Here is a 21,521-nt window from a genome sequence, read left to right on the forward strand (position 1 = left end):
TTATTTTGTTTTCATAAGCCAACAGTAGTAATATTATAGGATGTCTGTGAGATTATTTTGCATGTGCGTGTACAGTATTGAAGAATATCGTTTACTAACGTTTTCTTGCTACACAATCCATACTAAGCTGAAGCAAACGATGCACCTTGCACGGTTTTTTGGTGAATGTCGTTGTTTTTTTTCCATCACTCAGATTTATATCGCTTCTCATAATCTGTCAAAATCTTTGTTAACTGGAAGCGAACGTTGTTAACGCATTAAGGGCGTAAATAAAGCATTGCACCAAAGCTGAACAGCGTCCCTACAACCACAGGCATGTATCGCTCTGAATGCAAATATAGCAGCGAGGTCCGGGCTGTTCCAGCCGTCCTGAGACGCGCACATCACGATGACCGTTTGCGTGCCTGAACCAGCGCCTAGAAAGGGAGGGATCCAATACTTTTCTCCGATTTATATGGAGAAACGTGGGTGCTCTAAGAGAGACGCACTGGGGGATGCTGACAGCTTCTGTAAGGGGCTGTAATACGCAATGGTTTGGGGGCATAAGCAGGCATCGAGGAGCGGCGAGTGAATGAAGAGAAAAACGACGGGAGCATCGCTTTTTCACTCCCATTGCGGGCCGGCGTGAAGGTGTAATTACGTCATAGACCGTAGAAACGCGGCCGCCTCCGGCTTTGGGCAGCGCACCGAAGTCGCCTTGTGGACCGCTCCGTTTGCCCCGAGTCGGCAATCTATCATTTAATATCCAAGGGCATGAGGAGTTCAGGGAAAGCAGCAAACTGCAGCGAATGCCGTGTTAATGTGCGCTGTCATATGGATGTGGAGTATAGACACACACACACATACGCGAGTCTTGTGTGGCTAGGGAATAACGCGCAGGTTAACTTTACCGAGACGTTTTCACACTTAAGAGACTAACACTTCGCTGCCGTCTCCTGTTTTTAATCGCAGCTTGGATTCACGTAAAAGATCCTGCGCAAGGTACGTTTGCTTCCCCCCGGTTTTGCTTTAAGCGCTATGTATATGGTTTTTACGCATGCCAGCTGTTTGGTACATCTACACAATATAATTTCCCTTCTGTTTTTTATGAGGAAGGGTCGAGCGACAGATGTATGTGTACTCCCATCTCTGCAGTGAATTTGCTTTTGTTTTTAAATGTATTTTTCATGCACCTTATTATTTATAGAGGATTGCTAAGAGCGAAGGAATGTGATTAGAGCATTCTATAATGTAGAGACAAGCAAGCACAGTATGGAGCTCTGCGCTATAATCCCAATGGAGTAGCTTGGGTTTCAGTTCGGTTTTTATAATGTTTTCGTGAAACCGGTTTTCCTCGAAATAACAGTATTAGGATCGTTACTGTTGAAAACGCGTAAACCCGCCATCCGCTTTTCCGGTTAAATAAACCGTGCAGAGACATGCAAAGTTTGAATTTCTTATTAATGCTAACACGCTTCTCTGTAAAAGGCATGCTCTTTTGATGTTGTGTTTTATGATAATTAACAACCTTCTCTTTGTAACCAAGCTACGAACACAATAGGGCAACATATAGCCCGTTATACCGCTAGTGGAAACGGGCATTAATGGCTGGATTATGTTGTTGTTTTTTTTTTTTTAGTTTTTTTTTTTTTTAAATGTGGAAAAGACTCTATTAATCCCAGATCTTCCATCTGCAGGACAACGTCTCCCTTGATTAAGAATATAACAATAAATAATTAGCTAATCCTGCAATGGATCCAGTACCGGAATACTCCCTCTTCTTAGTAAGGATCCTGGAAGAGTTGGACGCGAAGTACAGCAGTGTTTCCTACCAGGACCTGTGTAAGTCTCTGTGTGCCAGGTTCGACTTGGTTCACTTGGCCAAACTGCGCAGTCTGCTCTTCTACACAGCCTGCCTGGACCCCAGCTTCCCAGCCACACTGTTCAAGGACAAGATGAGGTGTTCCGTGGACGACCAGCAGTCCAAGAAGCTAATGGTTGCTGCAGACATCGTCACCATGTTCAACCTCATCCAGATGAACGGCGGCACGGCCAAGGACAAGTTGCCAATGGGACCCAGGCCCAAGTTCCACAAGAACCAGTCTTTTGAATCGTGTAGGTCGGACACCGACGTGTATAAGTACTCTCACTCCGATAGGGCGTACGACTTGCTAGAAGCCCAGGGACATCCCACGCTGCAAGCCTCGCCCCGCCCCGAGTCTGGCTGCAACAGCTGTCAGCACTTCATCCCGACCTCTGACCCCAACTTTCTCCTGGGAGTCAGCAAGGATATGAAATGCAGGGCGGCATCACTCGATAAGCTCCAGCACCTTCCGCAGTATTCCCGCGGCAGCTCTCCACCCTGTGAGATGCAGAGCACCTATTTTCCAATGGAGATCGACAGCGAATCCACCACGGACCAGGACTCCTTGCATTTAAACCCCGGGATAAAGGAGACGTTTATTTCTAATGCTGAGCCATTTACTGTTCACTCTTGTGTGCAGAAGAGAAATATCTTCAAGGAGGATTTTCACAATCATGTAGCTTTCACTCCCCAGGTGCTAACCACAGAATCTAATCCGAGCGTTAAAGTGAACGAGGAGTACCAGAGGAAGGAGCCACACAAGTCCACAGCCTTTTTCAACCACAGCTTTGAGCTGCCATACAGCAACCCCTATTTCGAACCCGTAGGATCCCCCGTTCAGGATAAGAGGCGGGTGAAACATGAGAGCCTGGACAATCTTCAGGCGTCCACGTACTTCGGACCAACTACCGTGACGGAGTGCGTTAATACCAGGAAGACGTCAGGGAAGCAAAGCAAGCAACCGCAATGGCCCATAAAGAGCCTGAGTTTGAACACAGAGGAGGGACCTGACTTTGAGAGGTCCTTCCTGGGGGGACAGAAGTTCAAAGACGGCCACCGACGCAACAACATGGAGAATGAGCAGCACTACCAAGGCGCCAAGGAGAAGCCGCCAGTCACCACCTCGGGGTTCTGCGTCAAATCTAATGGGCCAAAAATGAAAGACATGGGATCTATGGCCAGCGGTGCTGCTGCAGACAGGCGAGAGGTTAAGAGGTTTAAAGACAAGACCATCAACTGCACGTCTTTTCAGGCAGGAAATGTGGACAGCACCCTGAGTGTAGGGACACAGACTGAGCAACTTGACCAAAGGAGGCGGAAGGAATTTGCTGGTCATGGCAAATATGGAGAAAAGCAGCCTTTCAAGCTCTCCGACGAGGACTCCGAGATCGTCAGCGATGATATCAGCGACATTTTCCGCTTCTTGGATGACATGAGCGTGTGTGGCTCCACGGGCGTCATCCAGTCGTCCTGCTATAACAGCAATGGCTCTCTGTCCCAGGTGACAAAGTCAGACGGGGACAGCACACCTGAGCACAACACGATTAAGCTGGGAAAGGGCGCCAACAAGTTAGACCGGCTCTTCCACTCACTGGAGAGCTCTGATGACGAGCTGAAGGCCAGCGTTTGTAAGCTGGTCCTTCGGATAGGCGAGATCGAGAAGAAGCTGGAGTCCCTCTCCGGTGTCCGAGGTGAGATCTCTCAGGTCCTTTCGAAGCTGAACAGGCTCGACGAGAAGATCCAGGAGCCGGAGGCTAGTGGCAGGACAAAAGATGGCAACGCGGCCAACCTCCACCCTCCAGTGTTCCAGTGTCACACCACTGGCCATGCAGTGAAGGTGGACGGCGGCCCGGAATGGTGCTGCTCCGACGCCGGCGGGAGCAGCAATGATGGCCTGAGGGTTAAAGCACTGAGGAGAAGTTTCTTCACCAGAAGGTCCTCCAGGTCCCTTACAGAGGAGAACAGTGCTACGGAATCTAAGGTGGCCAGCATCTCCAACTCCCTGAGAGACTGGAGGGCTGTGTCCTACTCCAGCCACCCGGGAGATAATGGGAAGGAGAAAGATGGCAAGGATCGGCAGCGAAAGTCGAAGGAGGTAAGGAGTGAAAGCAAGCTGACTCTGTGATGTATTTGTTAATTAGGTGACAACATGCATAAAAGGTGCTATAAGAGAAATAATAAAAATGCAAACAAAAGTATGCATCACTTACTCTATTAGAAATTAACTTACACCGTTTGCATACACAGTAATATGACGCGTAGACATATTGCTGAAGTTTTTTAAGCTGAACTAACAGTGGCTGAGATTTATCTCGTTATATAGTTGTCTGCGAAAAGTTACCTCAACACTAAATGACACGTTTGCCGATTGCATCGTTTATTTTCGAGTCCATAATGAAACTCCATAAATTTTACGGACGCTGATGGAGCCGGAAAAGGCTGACTAATTATGTTATTTGCGCAGGTGCTGGTTTGTGATGAAACTCGCAGCCTCGCAGAAGGGGGAGGGCAGAGCCGCTATGAATGGCTCTCTAGCTCTGTGGGGGTTAGAAGCATTAACTCCCCCTAACCAGGCGTGCGATCTGCGTGACATATAAATAGAGAGGGCGGTGCTGTTAAATAAAATGTACGAGATGGGAGATTTTGTGACGGGAGGAGTGACGTGACGGAGTGGCTAACCGAAGTGTGGAGACAGCACTATAGTGCGCGCAACACAGCATGATCCACACTGTAAAATGGCCTCTTGTGCGCTTTCTTTATGAACGATGGCATGTCACTTCCTGGGCAAAGGGATTGGGTCCATTTTAGGCTACTTCCTGAGCACGAATGAGTCTGATTTGGGTTGTACTGTAGGTTAAGATTACAGTAACACATTAAGGTCCTGCTGGAGAAGCCCTGGACTAATGTACTGGACGAACTGGACTTGTGGTGAGATCTAAAGCAGAGCAGGTGCTGGGTGGGCAGTGTGTCATGCCTGTTTGCCTCTCTCTGGGTCCGAGACGCATTTCCCTTCATTCTGGTGCTTTTGAACCATACCCTTCCCTCCCCCCACCTCCCCAGGAGTGCTGCCTTCTGCAGTGCACGCTCTCGGGAGGTATTGTGATGCACTCAGTCACAGTGACGTCCCAGGAACCCTTTCATTCTAGTTTGCTTTGCTGCTGATACCAATCATTTTCTGCACGGTTGACACACGAGTCAAAAAATCACCGTGACCTGAACCTTTCGCTCCCCCCTTCCTGCACCTATTTACCGTCACTCACTCCCACTCCTTCTTGGCTTGCCGGCATCCCGTCAGGATGGCACCGTTCCCAGATGGCCTCGTGCCAGTATTTCCTGAAATGTCCCCAGAGTATTCAGAGCAGATATGGGATGAAATATCTGCAGGGCTGCTCATCATAGCTTTCTGTAACCCCTGGCCCTCCTCTGAGTGTTTAACGCTCCCCCGGAACGGTCGGGGAGGACCTCAGCAGGGTTGGCATTGTGAGGGGGTCGTGCTCCCCAAAATGAGCCGTCCCGGCCCACCAGCCACCAAGGACAGTATCTTTTATTTATTTTTTCATCTGAAGAAGAAAAAAAAAATGCCAGTCTCTGTCAGGGGTGTGGCTACAGATCATCTGCTTCAGCATCCAATGCCCCTGTGTCATCCTTGATCACCAGATCATCAGCTTTTATGATCAATAGTCTAAGCGTGCCCCCCCCCCCACCCCCCATTACATTTGCTCGGTTCCGGGACACAACCTCAGGGAAGTGGAGCGAACCCAAAAATCATCACAGCAACCAAAGGAAAAAACATGTCCTTTCCAGTAGCGACTGGGCTTTCCCATGCCCGTCCTCTGTTGGTGCTGCCCCAAAGGATGTAGTGCTTTTCAGATGCCCGTTAGTTTCCCAGACAACTCTTGCATCATGCAGATGGTGGAATCTGTAAAAAAAAAAAAAAAAAAAAACCCGGCAGCATTCTGCGGAACAGGGGACAAAGGCTGTAGGACTGAGTGCGGCTACTCCTGGTCTAGTGAGTCCAGCACGCAGCAGATACCCCAGGTCTAGTGAGTGCTGCAGCAAGGACAGAGCCACGATAAAGGATGACGTTTTTGTACAGATGTACAGATGCGCAGAGAAGCCACAGCCTGGCCCACATGGGCTGGTCCATCATCTCAGGGCCGGGTCCAGCATTCACCTTCTGGAACTGACCTCCTCCAAAGTTGATAGCCCATGGTAAACCCATCTTAGATGTGTGTCCTGTTCCGAAGCCCCCTCCCCCTCCAGAGCCTGGGAGCGTTGATGGTCCTCCATCCCTCCGAAACACCGGGGCCATGCTGCACACCAGACCATGCAGACCACCTGTTCGGCAACGCATCTGGAAGTAAACCCTAGGATCTGTGTCACGCCTGGGAGCGATGTGATGGCGCCATGTTCACACGCAAGACACATTTAAAAGCCACGCACACAAATGACAGTTGGTAGATCTAACAGCGCTTTTTCACATTGGATTGCAGGCCATTAGCCTGTTGTGGAATGATGTACGTATTCAGGGATGGCAGCTGACTCGGAGGGTAGCAGTGAGGCCAGATGCCTCCAGGGTTGTGGGTTCGATGTGTGAGTGTGTGGGTATGGAAAGTGGCTGGGCTACCATATACTGTTAACCCCCGATTTAACAAGCTGCCGGATAGGGTATCCGGAATATTGCAAGAGTCAGGAAGAGTCTGGGGAGAGTGATTTCCAAAAAAAAACCACAAAACCATGCTAATGTGAAAAAGCTTTTATTGATGTAAGTGCTTGTTGTATCTCTGCTGATTTCTGTGATCCATTATGGTTTGACCCGTCTTCTCCATTAGGATCCTACTGCAGGATGTAGTAAATCCAATTATTTTCTTAAATATTAGCAAATTACTGTAATATAAATATTGCCGGTAGAGCACCTCAGTGCGGGGGTGCAGTGTCTCACACCTGCAGGGTTGTGCCTTTGAATCCCACCCCCTCTCTGTGAGCATGTTCTCCCTGCGTCTCTGAGTTTCCACACCAGTTTCCTCCCACAGTCCCAAGACGTGCAGTTAGCTCAGTTGGTGTTTTTAAATTGCTAAATGTGGCGCTTTGGGAACTAGACATACCCGACTCGTACTGCGAAGGGTGACTACGCTGTCAGAAGAGGGGTACAGGCCTGCTCCCCAAGGTACAAACAACATTAATTTGCCCCCCTATGGTGCAAAGATGCTTCTCAGAGTCCATTTTCTTAAAATGTACATTTACATACAGCTAGGGTACGGTTGGCAGACCCTTGAGGGTATAGCCACAGTGACAAGTTATTATACCCTCAAAGGTACAAATTGGTACTTCGTATTCCTGACAGTGTAGTTGCAGCACAATCCTGGCTCACTTCAGTTTTCTGCTGCACAGAAGGGTCGACTTACATAGCAACAGTGACGTAAGAACCAAAGAGGCGCTTAATTACTGTCCGCATGGTGTACATCATGATTTACTGTGTGCTAATTTGCGCTAGCACGTCTATGAGAATCGGCATGTTATGTTAGCATCAAACACTTGCGAATTAGCATTTGCTAGATCACCGGTGCATCAGTGCAGATCATCGGTTCTTCCTAGTCTCATGCATTTCAGTCAATCGGAGGGTGGTGACACAACCAGCTTGGTTTGGTCATGCTTTCGTGTCATAGTGAATACAGGTTAGGTACAGCTTGCAAAACTCACAATGGAGGACCATCTCAATGTGGTTTGGCTCGGGAACGGCTTGGTTCTTGGTGGCATAGGAAAAGCGCCAACAGAGTATGATTGTGTGTGTGTATCCTGTGATTGACTGGTATCCCGCCCAGGGTGCAAATTTTCACTTTACAGGGTGGTTTGGAAAAACTAATTAATATTCATGAGCGCTACCTGATTGGCCAGTGAATGCCTTAGACAGAGTTCAGCGGCCAATCAACTACATTCTCTCATGAATAGTAGTTTTCCCCAAGCTCCTTGAGAAAACAGGTAGCGCAAGTTGATGGCAGCATGTTCACCAGCTAATCAAGTAGCTTCCCTCATGAATATAAATGAGTATTCCAAAACCACGCTGTACACTGAAAATTTGCAGCCAGAGTGTACCCTATCCCGGTGCTTTCTGCTGTCTGGCGAAGTCTCCATATCCTGCTCTGACGTTCTGCTAGCTACACGGTTGGATGATGAATGCATCATTGCTGTTTTTGTGAACATTTGTACAAATAAAGTTTAGGTGATTTTTACAAGGAGTGTTGCTGAACTGGCCTAACAAAACCGGGTCAAAAAACGGTTGATCACTAAGCTTAAAATCCAGTTTCAGTATATAGAAAAAAGGCACGAAAAATGATTTTGACCCTCTCCGACCCAGAGAGTACCAGACACATTTATCCTGCTGACAGCTTGGGCTGTATTCGGTGAATACCAAAAACACAGTGTGATTCTCAGTAACCGTGAGTTTCCCTGCTACCTGAAAGTGTGATGCCAGCGGGAAATTGCATAATGCAAAAGTTAGGTAGTGACAGGTCATTTAATACCAGTGTCAGATCAAGGTTAGAGCAGCAAGGCTCAGAAATGCGGGAATGCTGGTAATTATGCCTGCCGGTCCGGTGGAACGTTTACTCCGCGCTGGAGATGCGCGTGCATATTCCAGCAGGCTGCAGATGGTCCCTTTTGTCATCCGAGGACTGTGGGGTTTTAAACCGTGGCTGGTGTGAATGCAGGACACAGGCGGCCTGTCACCAGAACATCCCAGGGATTGTCAGAGCGATACCTCCCCGGCTGCCATGGAGATGGAGCTCCGGCCACAAGGCCCCTGAGCTCACATTCAGCTAATGGCTGCCTGCCAACTAAGGATACTTCTGAGGATGATTCCGCTGGAAAGCGGCTTCTCACTGCTTCAGGTGTTTGGAGCCGTTTACGCGTGCGGCCCTTTAAGGGACTGGCGAAGCACGTGATTTCTCGAGGAATTGGAAACATTTGCTCCTGTGAAATTCTGGTGGGAGACACGATAGTGACATCACCACTTCGGCCGGTTGCTTCCCATGAAAATCTTTGCACTTTGGATCCTGACTCTGTTTTGTGTCAAGAGTCAGGTGAGGAAATGTGAGCTTATTTCGAGCTCTGAAATAGCCCAGAGGTACCTTCTGTGCCCCAAGGGCCTGCTGGAGATGGGTCATTACGAATCTCGCCACACAGATGGGGCCCTTCCTGCTTTTAAGTTTGCGTCCTGTGCTGTTTTCATTCTTCTTCTTGCCTTATTTGGCTGAAACACGTCTGGAGTGTTTCAGCGTTTTAACCGCGCCTTTTGACCCTCACACACAGACAGAGCGCCAGTGTGAGGCCCCCCAGGTTCACCGCGCATCCAAACCCCTGAAGGACTCCTACGTGGTTGAGCAGGTGTTCAGCCCGCACCCTTTCCCCCCCTCCGTGAAGTCGCACATGAAGAGCAGCCCCCTCTATACAGACTTGCGGCTCACCGACCTGTCAGAGGGCAAGCGAGCGCAGCCATCCTGGACGATCGAGGAGTACAAGCGCAACGCGATGGACAAGAGCAAGCTGGCCACGCTGGACCTGCAAGTGAGTGATGCGTGATTCTTTGCATTATGGGATTGTTGAAAATATCTCCTTACCGGGCAGGTTTAATCCCAAGGAGGCTGCTTCCTTAGCTTTCAGCTGGGACAGTTTACACTCACAGGAATGACTCAGTCCTGAGTTTTCAAGAGATTTGTGAACCTTGAATGGAAAGAAAAGGAATTCAGTATTTACTGGCCTTATCTGGACATACCAAACATCACAGATGAAAAGCATCTTGGCGAATTGCCGGCGGCCGGATCCCTGAGGGATCGAGGGTGGAAGTTTGCATTTAATTAACCAGGTACAAAGCGCCATTCGTTGATTCTCTTTTCATTGTACTCAATAAATTCACTAAGCTAAAGCACTGGTTCAGATTCACCACTGTGGGTTCTTCTTGATGTTATGTGGGTCGTAAGTTCCGTTTCTGAGGGTGAGGGAGGGCGAGATTAAGGTCTCTGCTCTTCGAGGTCCGTTTCTCAGGACAGTTTGAGGTCTTCGTGTTCGTCACGGTCTGTTTGTCAGGATGATCTGGGGTCTGACTGCCCCATGTCTGAAGGAAGATGAGTAAGAGGCAGGTGGGCAAGAATGACCCCTGAGATACCTGACTGGCAGAAAATACACAATAACCAGTTATTATTAATATCAGCAGATGTAGTGTTTTTAATCTTGTTGTTTTAAGCATGTTGCAGTCTCCAGATGAATATCATGCGTTAATATTTTTTCAGCACAGAGCAGAAGACCTTTCATATACAGTGTGCTCCTAGTAGAAGGTTATATTCCTGAACACCTGCAGCTCCTCACCAGATTTATTTTCAGCTTGTCTACTCAATGCTGGCACCATGAACCTAAAACGTGTCACCGGGGTTGTCAGATTTACCCACAATTCCACAGAATGTCAGAGCATGGCCAGGGCGGGCACGTAGCCCTCATTCACACAAGGTTAATTCCGTCAGCGCTGCTAATGCAGACGGAGGTGTTGGTCCAGCTGCACCGTTGGCCAGTGGCATGTGTCCGTCCAACGGCGCGTGAGATAGCAGCACATCCACCCTCTACGGTCACAATCCACACCCTGGACGTTCACTTACTGCACTGCAGTGAGCTGATTCTACGCTCCAGCTTTGCTTCATACGTTCAGCTAGGGCTGCACGATTTATCGATTTCAAATCGAAATCGCGATTTGAAATAACGCAATTAGCAAGTCGCAAAAATCGCGATTTAGGATATACATTATACAGCACGTCGGACCCAGGGTTTAAAACTGCTGTGAGAATAGTTTTACAAATTCATGCCGTGCTCCCTGTGTGACAGTCATGCTCGCCAATCACAAGCGCTGCGCTTCTTGTGTGCCAGTCATGCTCACCAATCAGAAGTGGCCCAAGAAGGCATATAGACCCACAAACAGCAAACATGTAACCCAAGGAAAATGTTACATTCGCGGTGCAGAAAAATACTGATTCCGCTGCTGAGCTATAAGTGAATTGCCTTCCTATATCATGGTCCAAGATTGTTTCAGAAAGGTCCTATTATCAATAGAACCGGCGAGCTCCTTTTAAACACCAGCTGCAATATACACTCACCTAAAGGATTATTAGGAACACCTGTTCAATTTCTCATTAATGCAATTATCTAATCAACCAATCACATGGCAGTTGCTTCAATGCATTTAGGGGTGTGGTCCTGGTCAAGACAATCTCCTGAACTCCAAACTGAATGTCAGAATGGGAAAGAAAGGTGATTTAAGCAATTTTGAGCGTGGCATGGTTGTTGGTGCCAGACGGGCCGGTCTGAGTATTTCACAATCTGCTCAGTTACTGGGATTTTCACGCACAACCATTTCTAGGGTTTACAAAGAATGGTGTGCAAAGGGAAAAACATCCAGTATGCGGCAGTCCTGTGGGCGAAAATGCCTTGTTGATGCTAGAGGTCAGAGGAGAATGGGCCGACTGATTCAAGCTGATAGAAGAGCAACTTTGACTGAAATAACCACTCGTTACAACCGAGGTATGCAGCAAAGCATTTGTGAAGCCACAACACGCACAACCTTGAGGCGGATGGGCTACAACAGCAGAAGACCCCACCGGGTACCACTCATCTCCACTACAAATAGGAAAAAAAGGCAATTTGCACAAGCTCACCAAAATTGGATAGTTGAAGACTGGAAAAATGTTGCCTGGTCTGATGAGTCTCGATTTCTGTTGAGACATTCAAATGGTACAGTCAGAATTTGGCGTAAACAGAATGAGAACATGGATCCATCATGCCTTGTTACCACTGTGCAGGCTGCTGGTGGTGGTGTAATGGTGTGGGGATGTTTTCTTGGCACACTTTAGGCCCCTTAGTGCCAATTGGGCATCGTTTAAATGCCATGGCCTACCTGAGCATTGTTTCTGACCATGTCTATCCCTTTATGACCACCATGTACCCATCCTCTGATGGCTACTTCCAGCAGGATAATGCACCATGTCACAAAGCTCGAATCATTTCAAATTGGTTTCTTGAACATGACAATGAGTTCACTGTACTAAAATGGCCCCCACAGTCACCAGATCTCAACCCAATAGAGCATCTTTGGGATGTGGTGGAACGGGAGCTTCGTGCCCTGGATGTGCATCCCACAAATCTCCGTCAACTGCAAGATGCTATCCTATCAATATGGGCCAACATTTCTAAAGAATGCTTTCAGCACCTTGTTGAATCAATGCCAAGTAGAATTAAGGCAGTTCTGAAGGCGAAAGGGGGTCAAACACCGTATTAGTATGGTGTTCCTAATAATCCTTTAGGTGAGTGTACTTCAGCGTATCATACCTTTGGTTTTTGTTAATAGGCAATAGCATTAGTATACCGCTAAACCATCAAAACAACAACGAGACAGTCAGTAATTCTCACAGGAGTCGGTGACCTCCAAAAAAGCCGTAAAACCCACAATACAGTCGTGTTTATGTCATATGTTTTTGTGCTTATTAAATTTAAGTGTTTCCAAAGATTAATCCCACAACAGTAATAAAATAAGCCTTGCTTTAACATAAATACTAAAAGAATAGATTGCTTTAATCGCTATTACAGTTGGGTATGGGCACGCGGTCTTATTTAGAAAACATACAAAAAGAGACGCATATAATGTTTAATCATTTGTTTTGTATTTGTCCGAGTAACAAAGCAAAGAAATGATAAGCTGCTTCAGTCGAAAACTGAATTTTACTTCTCATTTAAAATAAAATGCAGGGTTGGCAACTTTAGTCAGCTGCATGGAGTGAGATTTTCTGTTCTCTGTTCTGCACACACATTTACATGTATGTAAGTTTTATTACCTTGTAAATAGTCTGTGGGGGTTGCAAACTGCCATAACGTTTTTGATGTAGCTAGTTTTAAGTTCAGAATGGAATATAGATTTGCCGTCTGAAAGAGTTTGCAACCATGAACACGTACATTTTTTGTTTCACCTGAATTGATTTGTATAGAAAATAACCGTATAAAGTTGTCAAAAAGCGGACACTTGGACCAACATGAAATCACCAATAAACGACTTCTATTTATTCAACATTTTATAAAATGCATACTACGTTTAAAAATTTCCAGCTTTACGGTTTCAGGACAGAACAGCCACTCTGTTATGAACATCATGGTTTTTTGAGTGATATTAGTGTTAATAATAGCAGCTAACAACACAATAGCGCAAACAAAAGGGCTGCATACACCGAAGTAGTTCTTGCTTTTTCATTGGCGTGGGAAAAGGCGGTTCTAGTGTTATATTAGGAGGGAAATAAGCGTTACCTGCAAGATCGCTATCTTTCTTTATGCTGCAATTGTTTTCATTATTACTTTATTTAACTTGACACAACACATCTTTAAATTCTCATCCTTGCATTAGAATATAGACCAGTTAATACTTATGGTGTATCATGCTGCGTCATATAAAATTACTACACACTGAATACTGAACTGAAGCTTGACATAAAAAAATTAAATCGCAAATCAAATCGTAATCGCAATTTCTGTCAGAAAAATCGCGATTCGATATTTTCCACAAATCGTGCAGCCCCTACATTCAGCCGTATTACAATAATGCTCCACCCTTTACAGTCAGCATTTTTATTAATTCATCTTCAAAGAAATCACTCCCTCCACATCAAGGAGACTGAGATCGCAGATGCAACTCATGCAACTGCCCAAGTTTAAGCCGCCGTTCCAAGTGCAACATTAAGAAGCCAGTAATTGCAACAGACACACTGTTACAACACTGTGAGTAATAAAAACAAATTATTTTGGATGGTAGTTCATTTTGGCACCTAGACCTTGCTCATTAGCAGGATGCTCACTGGCGGCTTTGACGAAGCAGTAATGTAAATTTTATGCAAATGGGGCCATTTTGCCCAAAGCGGGTGAATCAAACCTGCAAAATGTACACAGGACTTGTATATCCGAGGGTCAATGGGTCAGCCACAGCCAGGTGATTAAGTGCAAAACACAACTCATATAAAGTCCAGTTAAATTTAATTTCTCATTTAAATCTGCTTTAAATCTACTAAGCTGTCAGAGCCATCTGCAAGAGAGTGTTAGGGTTAGATAAGTGCTGGTTGCTCTGATTGCTGTCAGCGCAGCCTAGATCCTCCCCTGGATCCGCATAAAGGCTTCACACTGAAAAGTCACAGTTGGCTACATCTCCAGCAGATGCCAGAACTAGAGGCAGGAGATCTTAGATGCCTATAGTTGTCCTTGAGGCTCTCAGCATCACTAGAGCCCTCAGTAAGACAGTAATAACATTATTACATTCAGAGGTCCAGAAAGTCAAAATCCAGACCAAGATTTTGTTTCAACCAACCAGCGGAGTACTCTATGACTGTGACTCTTTATATACTCAACTGGTTGGTTGAAACAAAATTTTGGTCTGGATTTTTACTTCCTTGACCTGTCCACCTCTGAACACATTCACCTGTTTTCTCGAAAATACCTGTGCTGCTGTATCACCGTGAAGCTGGAGTCACTCACACTGGCTACCGGTTCTTCTCGTGGACTAATTTAGAGACACAGATTGATATAATGAGTATATGCTTTGAAGTAAAGGCAGGAAGCCAGAGGGACCATGCAGACTGTACAAACATAGGAGGAACCGGGCAGCAATCCAGCTCATGACCTTGGACCTCGGCCCGTGTGGCGTGTCTCCGCAGAGCCGACCACTGGGCCCGATGACCGTAAGGCACACGGCGTGAAATGATTTATACGGTCTTGCCTGTCGTTCTGCGGGCTCAGTTCTCCTTAGTCAGACTTAACACCGTGTGCTGGAAACACAGCTGGGTCACATCGTGTGCCTGGGGTTTGCTGGATTTAAAATGCATTAAAATTGCATTAAAACATGCGCCAGCTCCCAGGCGCGCCAGCCTACCTTCAAACGTGGAGTCGCACCCACCCGCCCCCCCGCCCCCCCGCTTCTGCTCGCTTGTCATGTTTTATTGATAAATACCCGCCACTGGTAACTTGGAAGCTGCTGGGCTGGTTAAGATTTTGCCAAGAGACAAAAACAACTGCTACAGTCTTCCGGGGAGGGTGTTAAACTGCAGGTGGGGGGGAGATCAGTCCCCGTCGTCTTCTCAGCTGACCATGTGTGTATCGCTACAGCTGCCATGTGGAGAGGACAAATTCACCAAGACAGTGTTTATCTGTGCTGCCAAACTGAAATCATATCCTGTCAACACAAACATGAGATTTATTGTTCTGACGGCCATTTCTCGATGGTGTTTATGACGAATCATCTTTGAAAATCTGATACCTTGAGCTAAAAAAAAAAGGAAATATGTGTCAAAATCTGACTTAATCTCCATTCTGAGCGTCTCAGGACGTCTGGAATCGAGTTTTAAAATCGCTAAAATCTGACCTTCTCTTTGTAGAAGTCTAAAGCCTCACTTATTTCTCATGTGACTCCCTGATACCTCATTTTTGAGTCTGTTAATGCTGTTATTCCTCCAGTAACTATTTTAGGAGAAGTAATTCAAACAAGCTGGGTTCCTGAGAAATGGAAATATACTGCATTAAGCAGTAAAATTTTCCTACAGGTAAATACACGCACAAACGTTTCACAAACAACTTATCCTTTATTTCCTCTAGGGACAGGAGTCTTTGAACCCCAACAACTTGGAGTACTGGATGGAAGATATTTACACGCCGGGCTACGATTCCCTGCTGAAGCGTAAAGAGGCGGAGTTTCGCAGGGCCAAAGTGTGTAAGATCGGAGCCCTGATTGCAGCGGCTGCCTGCACTGTCATCCTGGTCATTGTGGTGCCCATCTGCACCATGAAGTCATGATGGGTTCCACCAGTGAATCCCCTGGTTGTGACGTTACACACCACAATAATAACAATAATACTACTAATACAGTATATTCAACTGAATGGAATGAAGTGTTGTGGATGTGCTTTTATTTATTGAAGCCTCCAGTAATATAGATTTATTTGTTATGTTTTGTTTGAATACTTACATGGAGCAGTTGTTAACTTTATTTTTTTATGTATTATTTATTCTGGGATTGATAAGTATACTACATTTTTTTCTATAAATTTACAACAGAGAGTTTATATGACGAGTGGAAACTTTGCCGGGTGTTTTGTTTTTTTAAATAATGTTTCGTTTTATAATAATAATACATTTTTAAATTTAAATATGTGTTTCTCGGTTGTGTTGGAAGGAACACACTGTATATGAATTTTGGTCTAACTGACCTCATGTGTAAGTGAGCGAATTGAGCTGTTTAATACTTTCAGATTAGTTGTTATTGATGCTGCTTTTAACTAACTTCAGTGTGGGGTTGAGCTAATGAGAATATAAATACAAATATTTTCTTTCTTTTTTTAAATGCCCTTTATCTAAAACAGTGATAATTGATTACTTGAATTATTTTGTTGTAAAATTTTGTTCAAATAATGAATGAAATGGTTACCATTCATTTGAATGAAATCTAATAACCTCCCATTCTGATTGTTATGCCCAAACGGTTTTTGTACAAGCACAAACATTACAAACCACTTATTTTTTTTTTCACTTTTCAGCTCAGTCTAATCTAATTGTCTAATAAACTGAGGGCCGACCCCTGAACAAAGTGATGCAGATGCGGAACAAACAGTTTTGGGAATAATGAAGACAGTTAAGGGGTTTGACTAATGTATTTGTTTTCGAAAACACTTAAGTGATGGACAAAAATCCAATATTCAGAAGAGCAAAACCAAACAGCAGCGAATGTACAGAAGGAAACATCGTAACAAACTATATAAGCACGACTAAATCTCTTACCATGTGTCATACTGGCATGTTGAACTTCTGTCATTTATTGAAAATCGTTACTGATTGTATATAATGTATCTTTAATTTATTTATGCACTAACATCAAACCCTGTTCTGGAGACTGAGCCCCCTCCCCCTCCCACTGCCTACTGTGATGTAATGTACTTTAGATGTATGTAAATAGTCCCATGGGGCCTTAGAAACATCGACTGAGAAGTGTCCGTCGCCGTGAGTGCTGTAGTCATGCCAACAGTCGCGTTCGAAAACTCAGAGGCTCGTCATGGCCGTACCCCTGAAGCCAGTGCTGTCAGAGTGAGCAGGCACAGCAGGAAAAGGTTCTTCAATGAGTTTGCGAACACACTAAGACGTACTCTGTCCTGTAGCCTTGCCTTCAACACAGGAACTGTGACCCGTAGCATAATGTAGTTCTCTGTAAATATTTTAAGCACATAATGTAAACTATGGCGTAATTTAAATAGAATAAAACATCACTGTTCGTACTGCATCTTTGATTGTAAATCCCTTTTTTGATATCTGGGATAAAGACTGACTTTGTCCATGTGCTGTTCATGTGCTCTGTCTTTCTGGTGTTATGTTCCTTTAATGAGACTGTGCCTCTGATCATAACCGACAGTCCTCAGTCCTGGTCTTGGGATGGCTTTGATCTCCTGAAAAAGCGGCCCTTCACAGTAGTGAATGCAGAGCACGGAGGAGGTTAATCGGCCTGAAAGTTGCTAAAAACCTGACAGAACTCGCAGCTAAATGGGCAACTTGAGCAAAAGAGGAGAAGAGGTGCCCATTCACTGGGGTCGCAGGAGACCTGGGGAGTGAGGGGCAGCACGACAAGAAGTCACATGATCACATCTGGCACAGAGTCCAGGTTTTAATCACCACAGAACCTTTGAACGGGAGTTTTGACAGCGCCTTATTTCAAAAACACCGCATTTTAAAAATAGCACATTTGAAAGACTTCACTTCGACCAGGAAATGCAGAGCTAACCTGGAGCGCTTTCCTGAAGCTTTTGAGAAATGCAGGCAAAAGCAGGCGGCTGGAAGATCCACACGTGAAAACTTCCCCAGTCTGCAGGGGTGTTTTGTGACGTTTTTCCACAGGAGCCAAGTGAATTATTCATGGAGATGCATAGGGGAGAATAACAGGGGTCTCATAATAGAGTTTTCACCAAAGAGATGGAGTTTTTAGACATTCCCTAAGCTGATAATCAAATGCAACCAAACAGATTCTGCTCAGAGAGCATGAATAAGTTGTTTACAGAACTGTGCCTCTTCCCTGCACCATCTCTGTTTACCTGCCTATGATTTTATAACAGGAGATCAGCAGCCTCGCCCCAATGACCAAGAACGATTCCCTCCGGGCGACGTCAAGCAAGACTATAATTTCACTCAAGCACCCTGTCCTCGGGTGGAGCAAAGATCACTGGGCCTAAAGTCTCCTACTATTAGCTAACCTGACTGTTAGCTAAAATGCTAATCCTGGGGGTGCAGGTTTTGGGATAGTATGATTTAAGTGAGAGGCAGAGAGGTGTTGTTTCTTCACAATGGAAAATATAGGGAACAAACAATAAAATGCAAATACGATGTGGTGCAATTTTTAATGTTACAGGAGTTCATTGCTGCAGTCCTCAGACATGACATTGGCTTGTACTGAGACTAGCGTGTCAGATTTCCAAGGCAATCTGTGGCAAAAATGCTATAACTTACCGAAGTCAGAGAGACCAGGTACTACAGGGGGAAAAAATCTTTGAAATTACACCAGTGCTGCTGCTGGACGTGTTGCGGGATGTGCTTTTAGGTGGTCTCTACCTCCCAGTACGCACGGTCCGGTTCTCCGTAATGGAAAAGCTCAAGCATGCTATTAGCGGCCACGGAAGTGAACGCTGTACACGAGCGGTGTATACAGTACGTTAAGAGGCCAATTAAGGAGCTGGGGTCTCTCTGGGGTCTGTGCCTGCAAGGAACATTTTCCGACTACAGCGGAGAACAGAAGATTTACTGATATTGTGCTTTAGGTCACGCTGAGGTCATATACACAATGGCATAAGCATGCAGGCCGAGAAGAAATCCTGACTCAAGGTGGCCACCCTTTCCGATTCATTATGGGGAAATATTTATCACAGCCAAGGACTCATATCTGATTAAGAGTGAGATATTCGTTATAATGATTATGATAGTATTCTTAGACCCAGTTGTGAGTTAACGAGGCAGATGCTTTTTGAATAATTCTATGCCCTTGTACAAATAGACAAAATGCAACAGAGGAGCTGAGGAAAACGGTGACAGTCACCTGGATCTTGCCGTAACTCACTGAGACATTCCACACCAAGTGGGCCTTTGCCCTTCTGTGCCCACAAACCAAAAGTTGCCGATACACAGGGCAGCTTTTTCAGCAGTGCTGCTCATGCACTTTCCCATTGATACTGGGTAACAAAATTCTATTAGGAAAAAAAAAACTGATCAGGATGAGTTGCCCTTTGTCTCACCTGGTTGGCAGTTGCCTGGCAACATTGCTCAAGTTGCTAATGTATCATCACGTTAACAGCGTCTATTGATTATCCCTCTGCTTGCTTACCTGCCAGATGCATTGCTGACCTTGGCATCTTTTGACTGGGCAAACAGTGCCCCCCTCTGACACTTTGAATACAGACCTATTTGGCATAATTATGAACCAGCCTTAAGGAATTAATTTGCCTCTTGTGTGCCATATCATCTTATCAATCCATAAGCTCTGCTGAACAACCTATTTAAAAGTATTAATCTACTTCGTTTTGATTATTAATACTGCTATTGTTAATAATTAGCTCTGATTTTATCCAAACATTCTGAACCAAATTCCAAATATTGACAGCAATGACCTCACTGCAAACGTCACCCTTCGGGAAACAAGGTATTTCCAACAAAAACAGGTCCTCAAAGCAAGTAAAATAAGTTCAAAATGTTACATGGGAGCTATTTATTTCTCCTTGTTTAAGATGGAAAATTACAACGCTGAGGTGCAAAGTGACAAATCAGTGCTGAATTGCACAAAAACATACACTTCGAGACCTCAAGCTAGACTCATTCACAACCTAGCCAACTGTGCCTCTGACATGAAATACAGGAATCAGTTTCATACCCAGACAGAAACAAGAAACGTCTGAGCGACCTCACGGCAATGAACGCACCCTGCCAGCCCCTCATGCATATTTATGAAGTGTTCAACAGAAATAATGCAATTAGATTTTCCAGGAAAAACACACACATACACACATACTGTACAAAACTGGATGCGGCAGTTTAATTACCTTTGACCTTAATGGTAGGACTGGATAAGCATGGAGGTGTATCAGTATCACAGAATGTGCATTTGTAATCCATTTTTACAATTTACCGAACATGGAAAACAAAGTAAATGTATAATGGCGATTTTACAAATTATGCAGAAATTTAACATCGCAGTGTTTAGCAAACGGTTTAATTACTGCTCAGTTATGCCTGCATTGCTTTTAAGCCTAAATCCGCAGTACAGCGGAGGAGAATATATATACCGTCACCATCCGAAAATATACAATGTTAAATAAATAAAATTCTATTCCCGGAACGATGCGCCTCGTTTGCGGCCCCAAGCTAATGGGTCCGGGGCACGATCGGGATACAATGAAGATTTCTCGGCTGAGCAGGAGAAAGCGGTCATCCATCAACAGCAGACATGTCGCAAGGGGACCTGCCGCATGTCACCCGACCTAGGATGTGAAGCTCAGGTCAATCAGGGGCTGCGACACCAACAAACGCTCTCTTAATGCACTTAGTTTTTTACGCACCATTTATTTTACCCACTGACTCTGAACGAGTGGTTGTCGGGGGGCTTCCTTGTCTCTTCTTTGCCTTTCTCCTTGTTCTCCCGTAGCCCCCAATAATCATGCGACAGACTGCCATACTTAATTGCTTTCTTGACACCCAGCCTTCACGCAGGACCTCGTCGCAATAGACAACCGACTACCCAGTAATTGGTGCACTGTGTCTGAGCTGCTGTTAGCCCTGTTTTAGCACACCGGACATGAAGATAAGAATTACTTTACTGTGCAATGGAAAAACATGAAACTAGTTCACACAGCAGCAATATGTTTACCGCAGTCATCCTCAAACCGAAAATATCCATGTAATCCTTTCTTGCTCAGTCTCTTACGTACAATTTGCTTCATAAAGAAATAGAACATTTTGAAGGCTGATTTTTTTTCCCCCATACTGCTACGTGGTTTGCTTTTCACAAAGAAATTAACAGCCTGCATACACTCTAGTTCAGTTTATGGGGACAATAAGTGTAATCTAAACAACCATAAATTGTAAAGTCTATCTTTATTTCCATAATCGCCATACTGCAAATCCTGTATACTACATAGTATAGTATAGTATAGTATAGGCTCACTGTACAAAGCACCTTACAATATTTTATTTATAAGTAAAAATTTTAGGCATTTTCAAATGACTCAGCTGGAAAAGACTTTGCAACACAAACTAGATTTTATTGAAAAATGATTTGCTTGTACAGTAAGTGGCCTTTCCTCAGCCACTTGTGCTCCCTGCTGAGTGTCCCGGTCTCCAGGGTGCGCAACAGCGATACTAAAGCATGGAGAAATAACTGAAGCTTTCTGCTGGGTCAGACACTCCTCTGTCTACTTCCTGTTCCCTTCATCCGGGGCCCATAAGCTCAAGAAGAGAACATTATTTACAGCCAACATGTGGTGTAGTTAAGGACTGGGGCTAGTAACCCAGTTTTTGCTGTAGAGTCCTTCAAATATGCAGACTGTAAATATGTTTAATATCCTTATAATATTACAATTTTGCATCTGGTTAG

At 45.1% G+C, this 21,521-nt stretch overlaps 1 protein-coding gene and 1 long non-coding RNA gene across 3 annotated transcripts; one reads left to right on the top strand and one right to left on the bottom strand.

The window, feature by feature from the left end:
• The first annotated feature begins 368 nt into the window (after positions 1 to 368).
• Positions 369 to 17,177, top strand: minar1 (membrane integral NOTCH2 associated receptor 1). 2 transcript variants are annotated; one of them, XM_023813960.2, is made up of 4 exons: positions 369 to 981; positions 1,677 to 3,938; positions 9,152 to 9,406; positions 15,503 to 17,177. In XM_023813960.2, exons 2-4 carry the CDS (start codon positions 1,731 to 1,733, stop codon positions 15,698 to 15,700), a joined length of 2,661 nt encoding a protein of 886 aa, XP_023669728.2. In that variant the 5' UTR covers positions 369 to 981; positions 1,677 to 1,730; the 3' UTR covers positions 15,701 to 17,177. The 2 variants fall into 2 exon arrangements, with proteins under 2 accessions (XP_023669728.2, XP_023669730.2); XM_023813962.2 differs by lacking the exon at positions 9,152 to 9,406.
• Positions 17,178 to 19,937: 2,760 nt separating this feature from the next.
• On the bottom strand, positions 19,938 to 20,907 carry LOC111844967 (uncharacterized). Its single transcript, XR_002838514.2, has 3 exons — positions 20,796 to 20,907; positions 20,488 to 20,704; positions 19,938 to 20,409 (listed from the first exon to the last, which is right to left on the bottom strand). It is a non-coding gene; the product is annotated as an uncharacterized lncRNA (long non-coding RNA).
• Positions 20,908 to 21,521: the final 614 nt, after the last annotated feature.

Source organism: Paramormyrops kingsleyae, chromosome 11 (genome assembly GCF_048594095.1).
Source record: "Paramormyrops kingsleyae isolate MSU_618 chromosome 11, PKINGS_0.4, whole genome shotgun sequence".
Classification (NCBI taxonomy): Eukaryota; Metazoa; Chordata; class Actinopteri; order Osteoglossiformes; family Mormyridae; genus Paramormyrops; species Paramormyrops kingsleyae.

What these genes read in the sequence shown, in the direction of transcription:
- minar1 (XM_023813960.2), top strand. Translation starts at nt 1,731, where the DNA reads ATGGATCCAGTACCGGAATACTCCCTCTTCTTAGTAAGGATCCTGGAA. An exon ending in GGCAGCGAAAGTCGAAGGAG is followed by an intron (nt 3,939 to 9,151) that starts GTAAGGAGTGAA and finishes CCTCACACACAG; the next exon opens with ACAGAGCGCCAGTGTGAGGC. An exon ending in TGGCCACGCTGGACCTGCAA is followed by an intron (nt 9,407 to 15,502) that starts GTGAGTGATGCG and finishes TATTTCCTCTAG; the next exon opens with GGACAGGAGTCTTTGAACCC.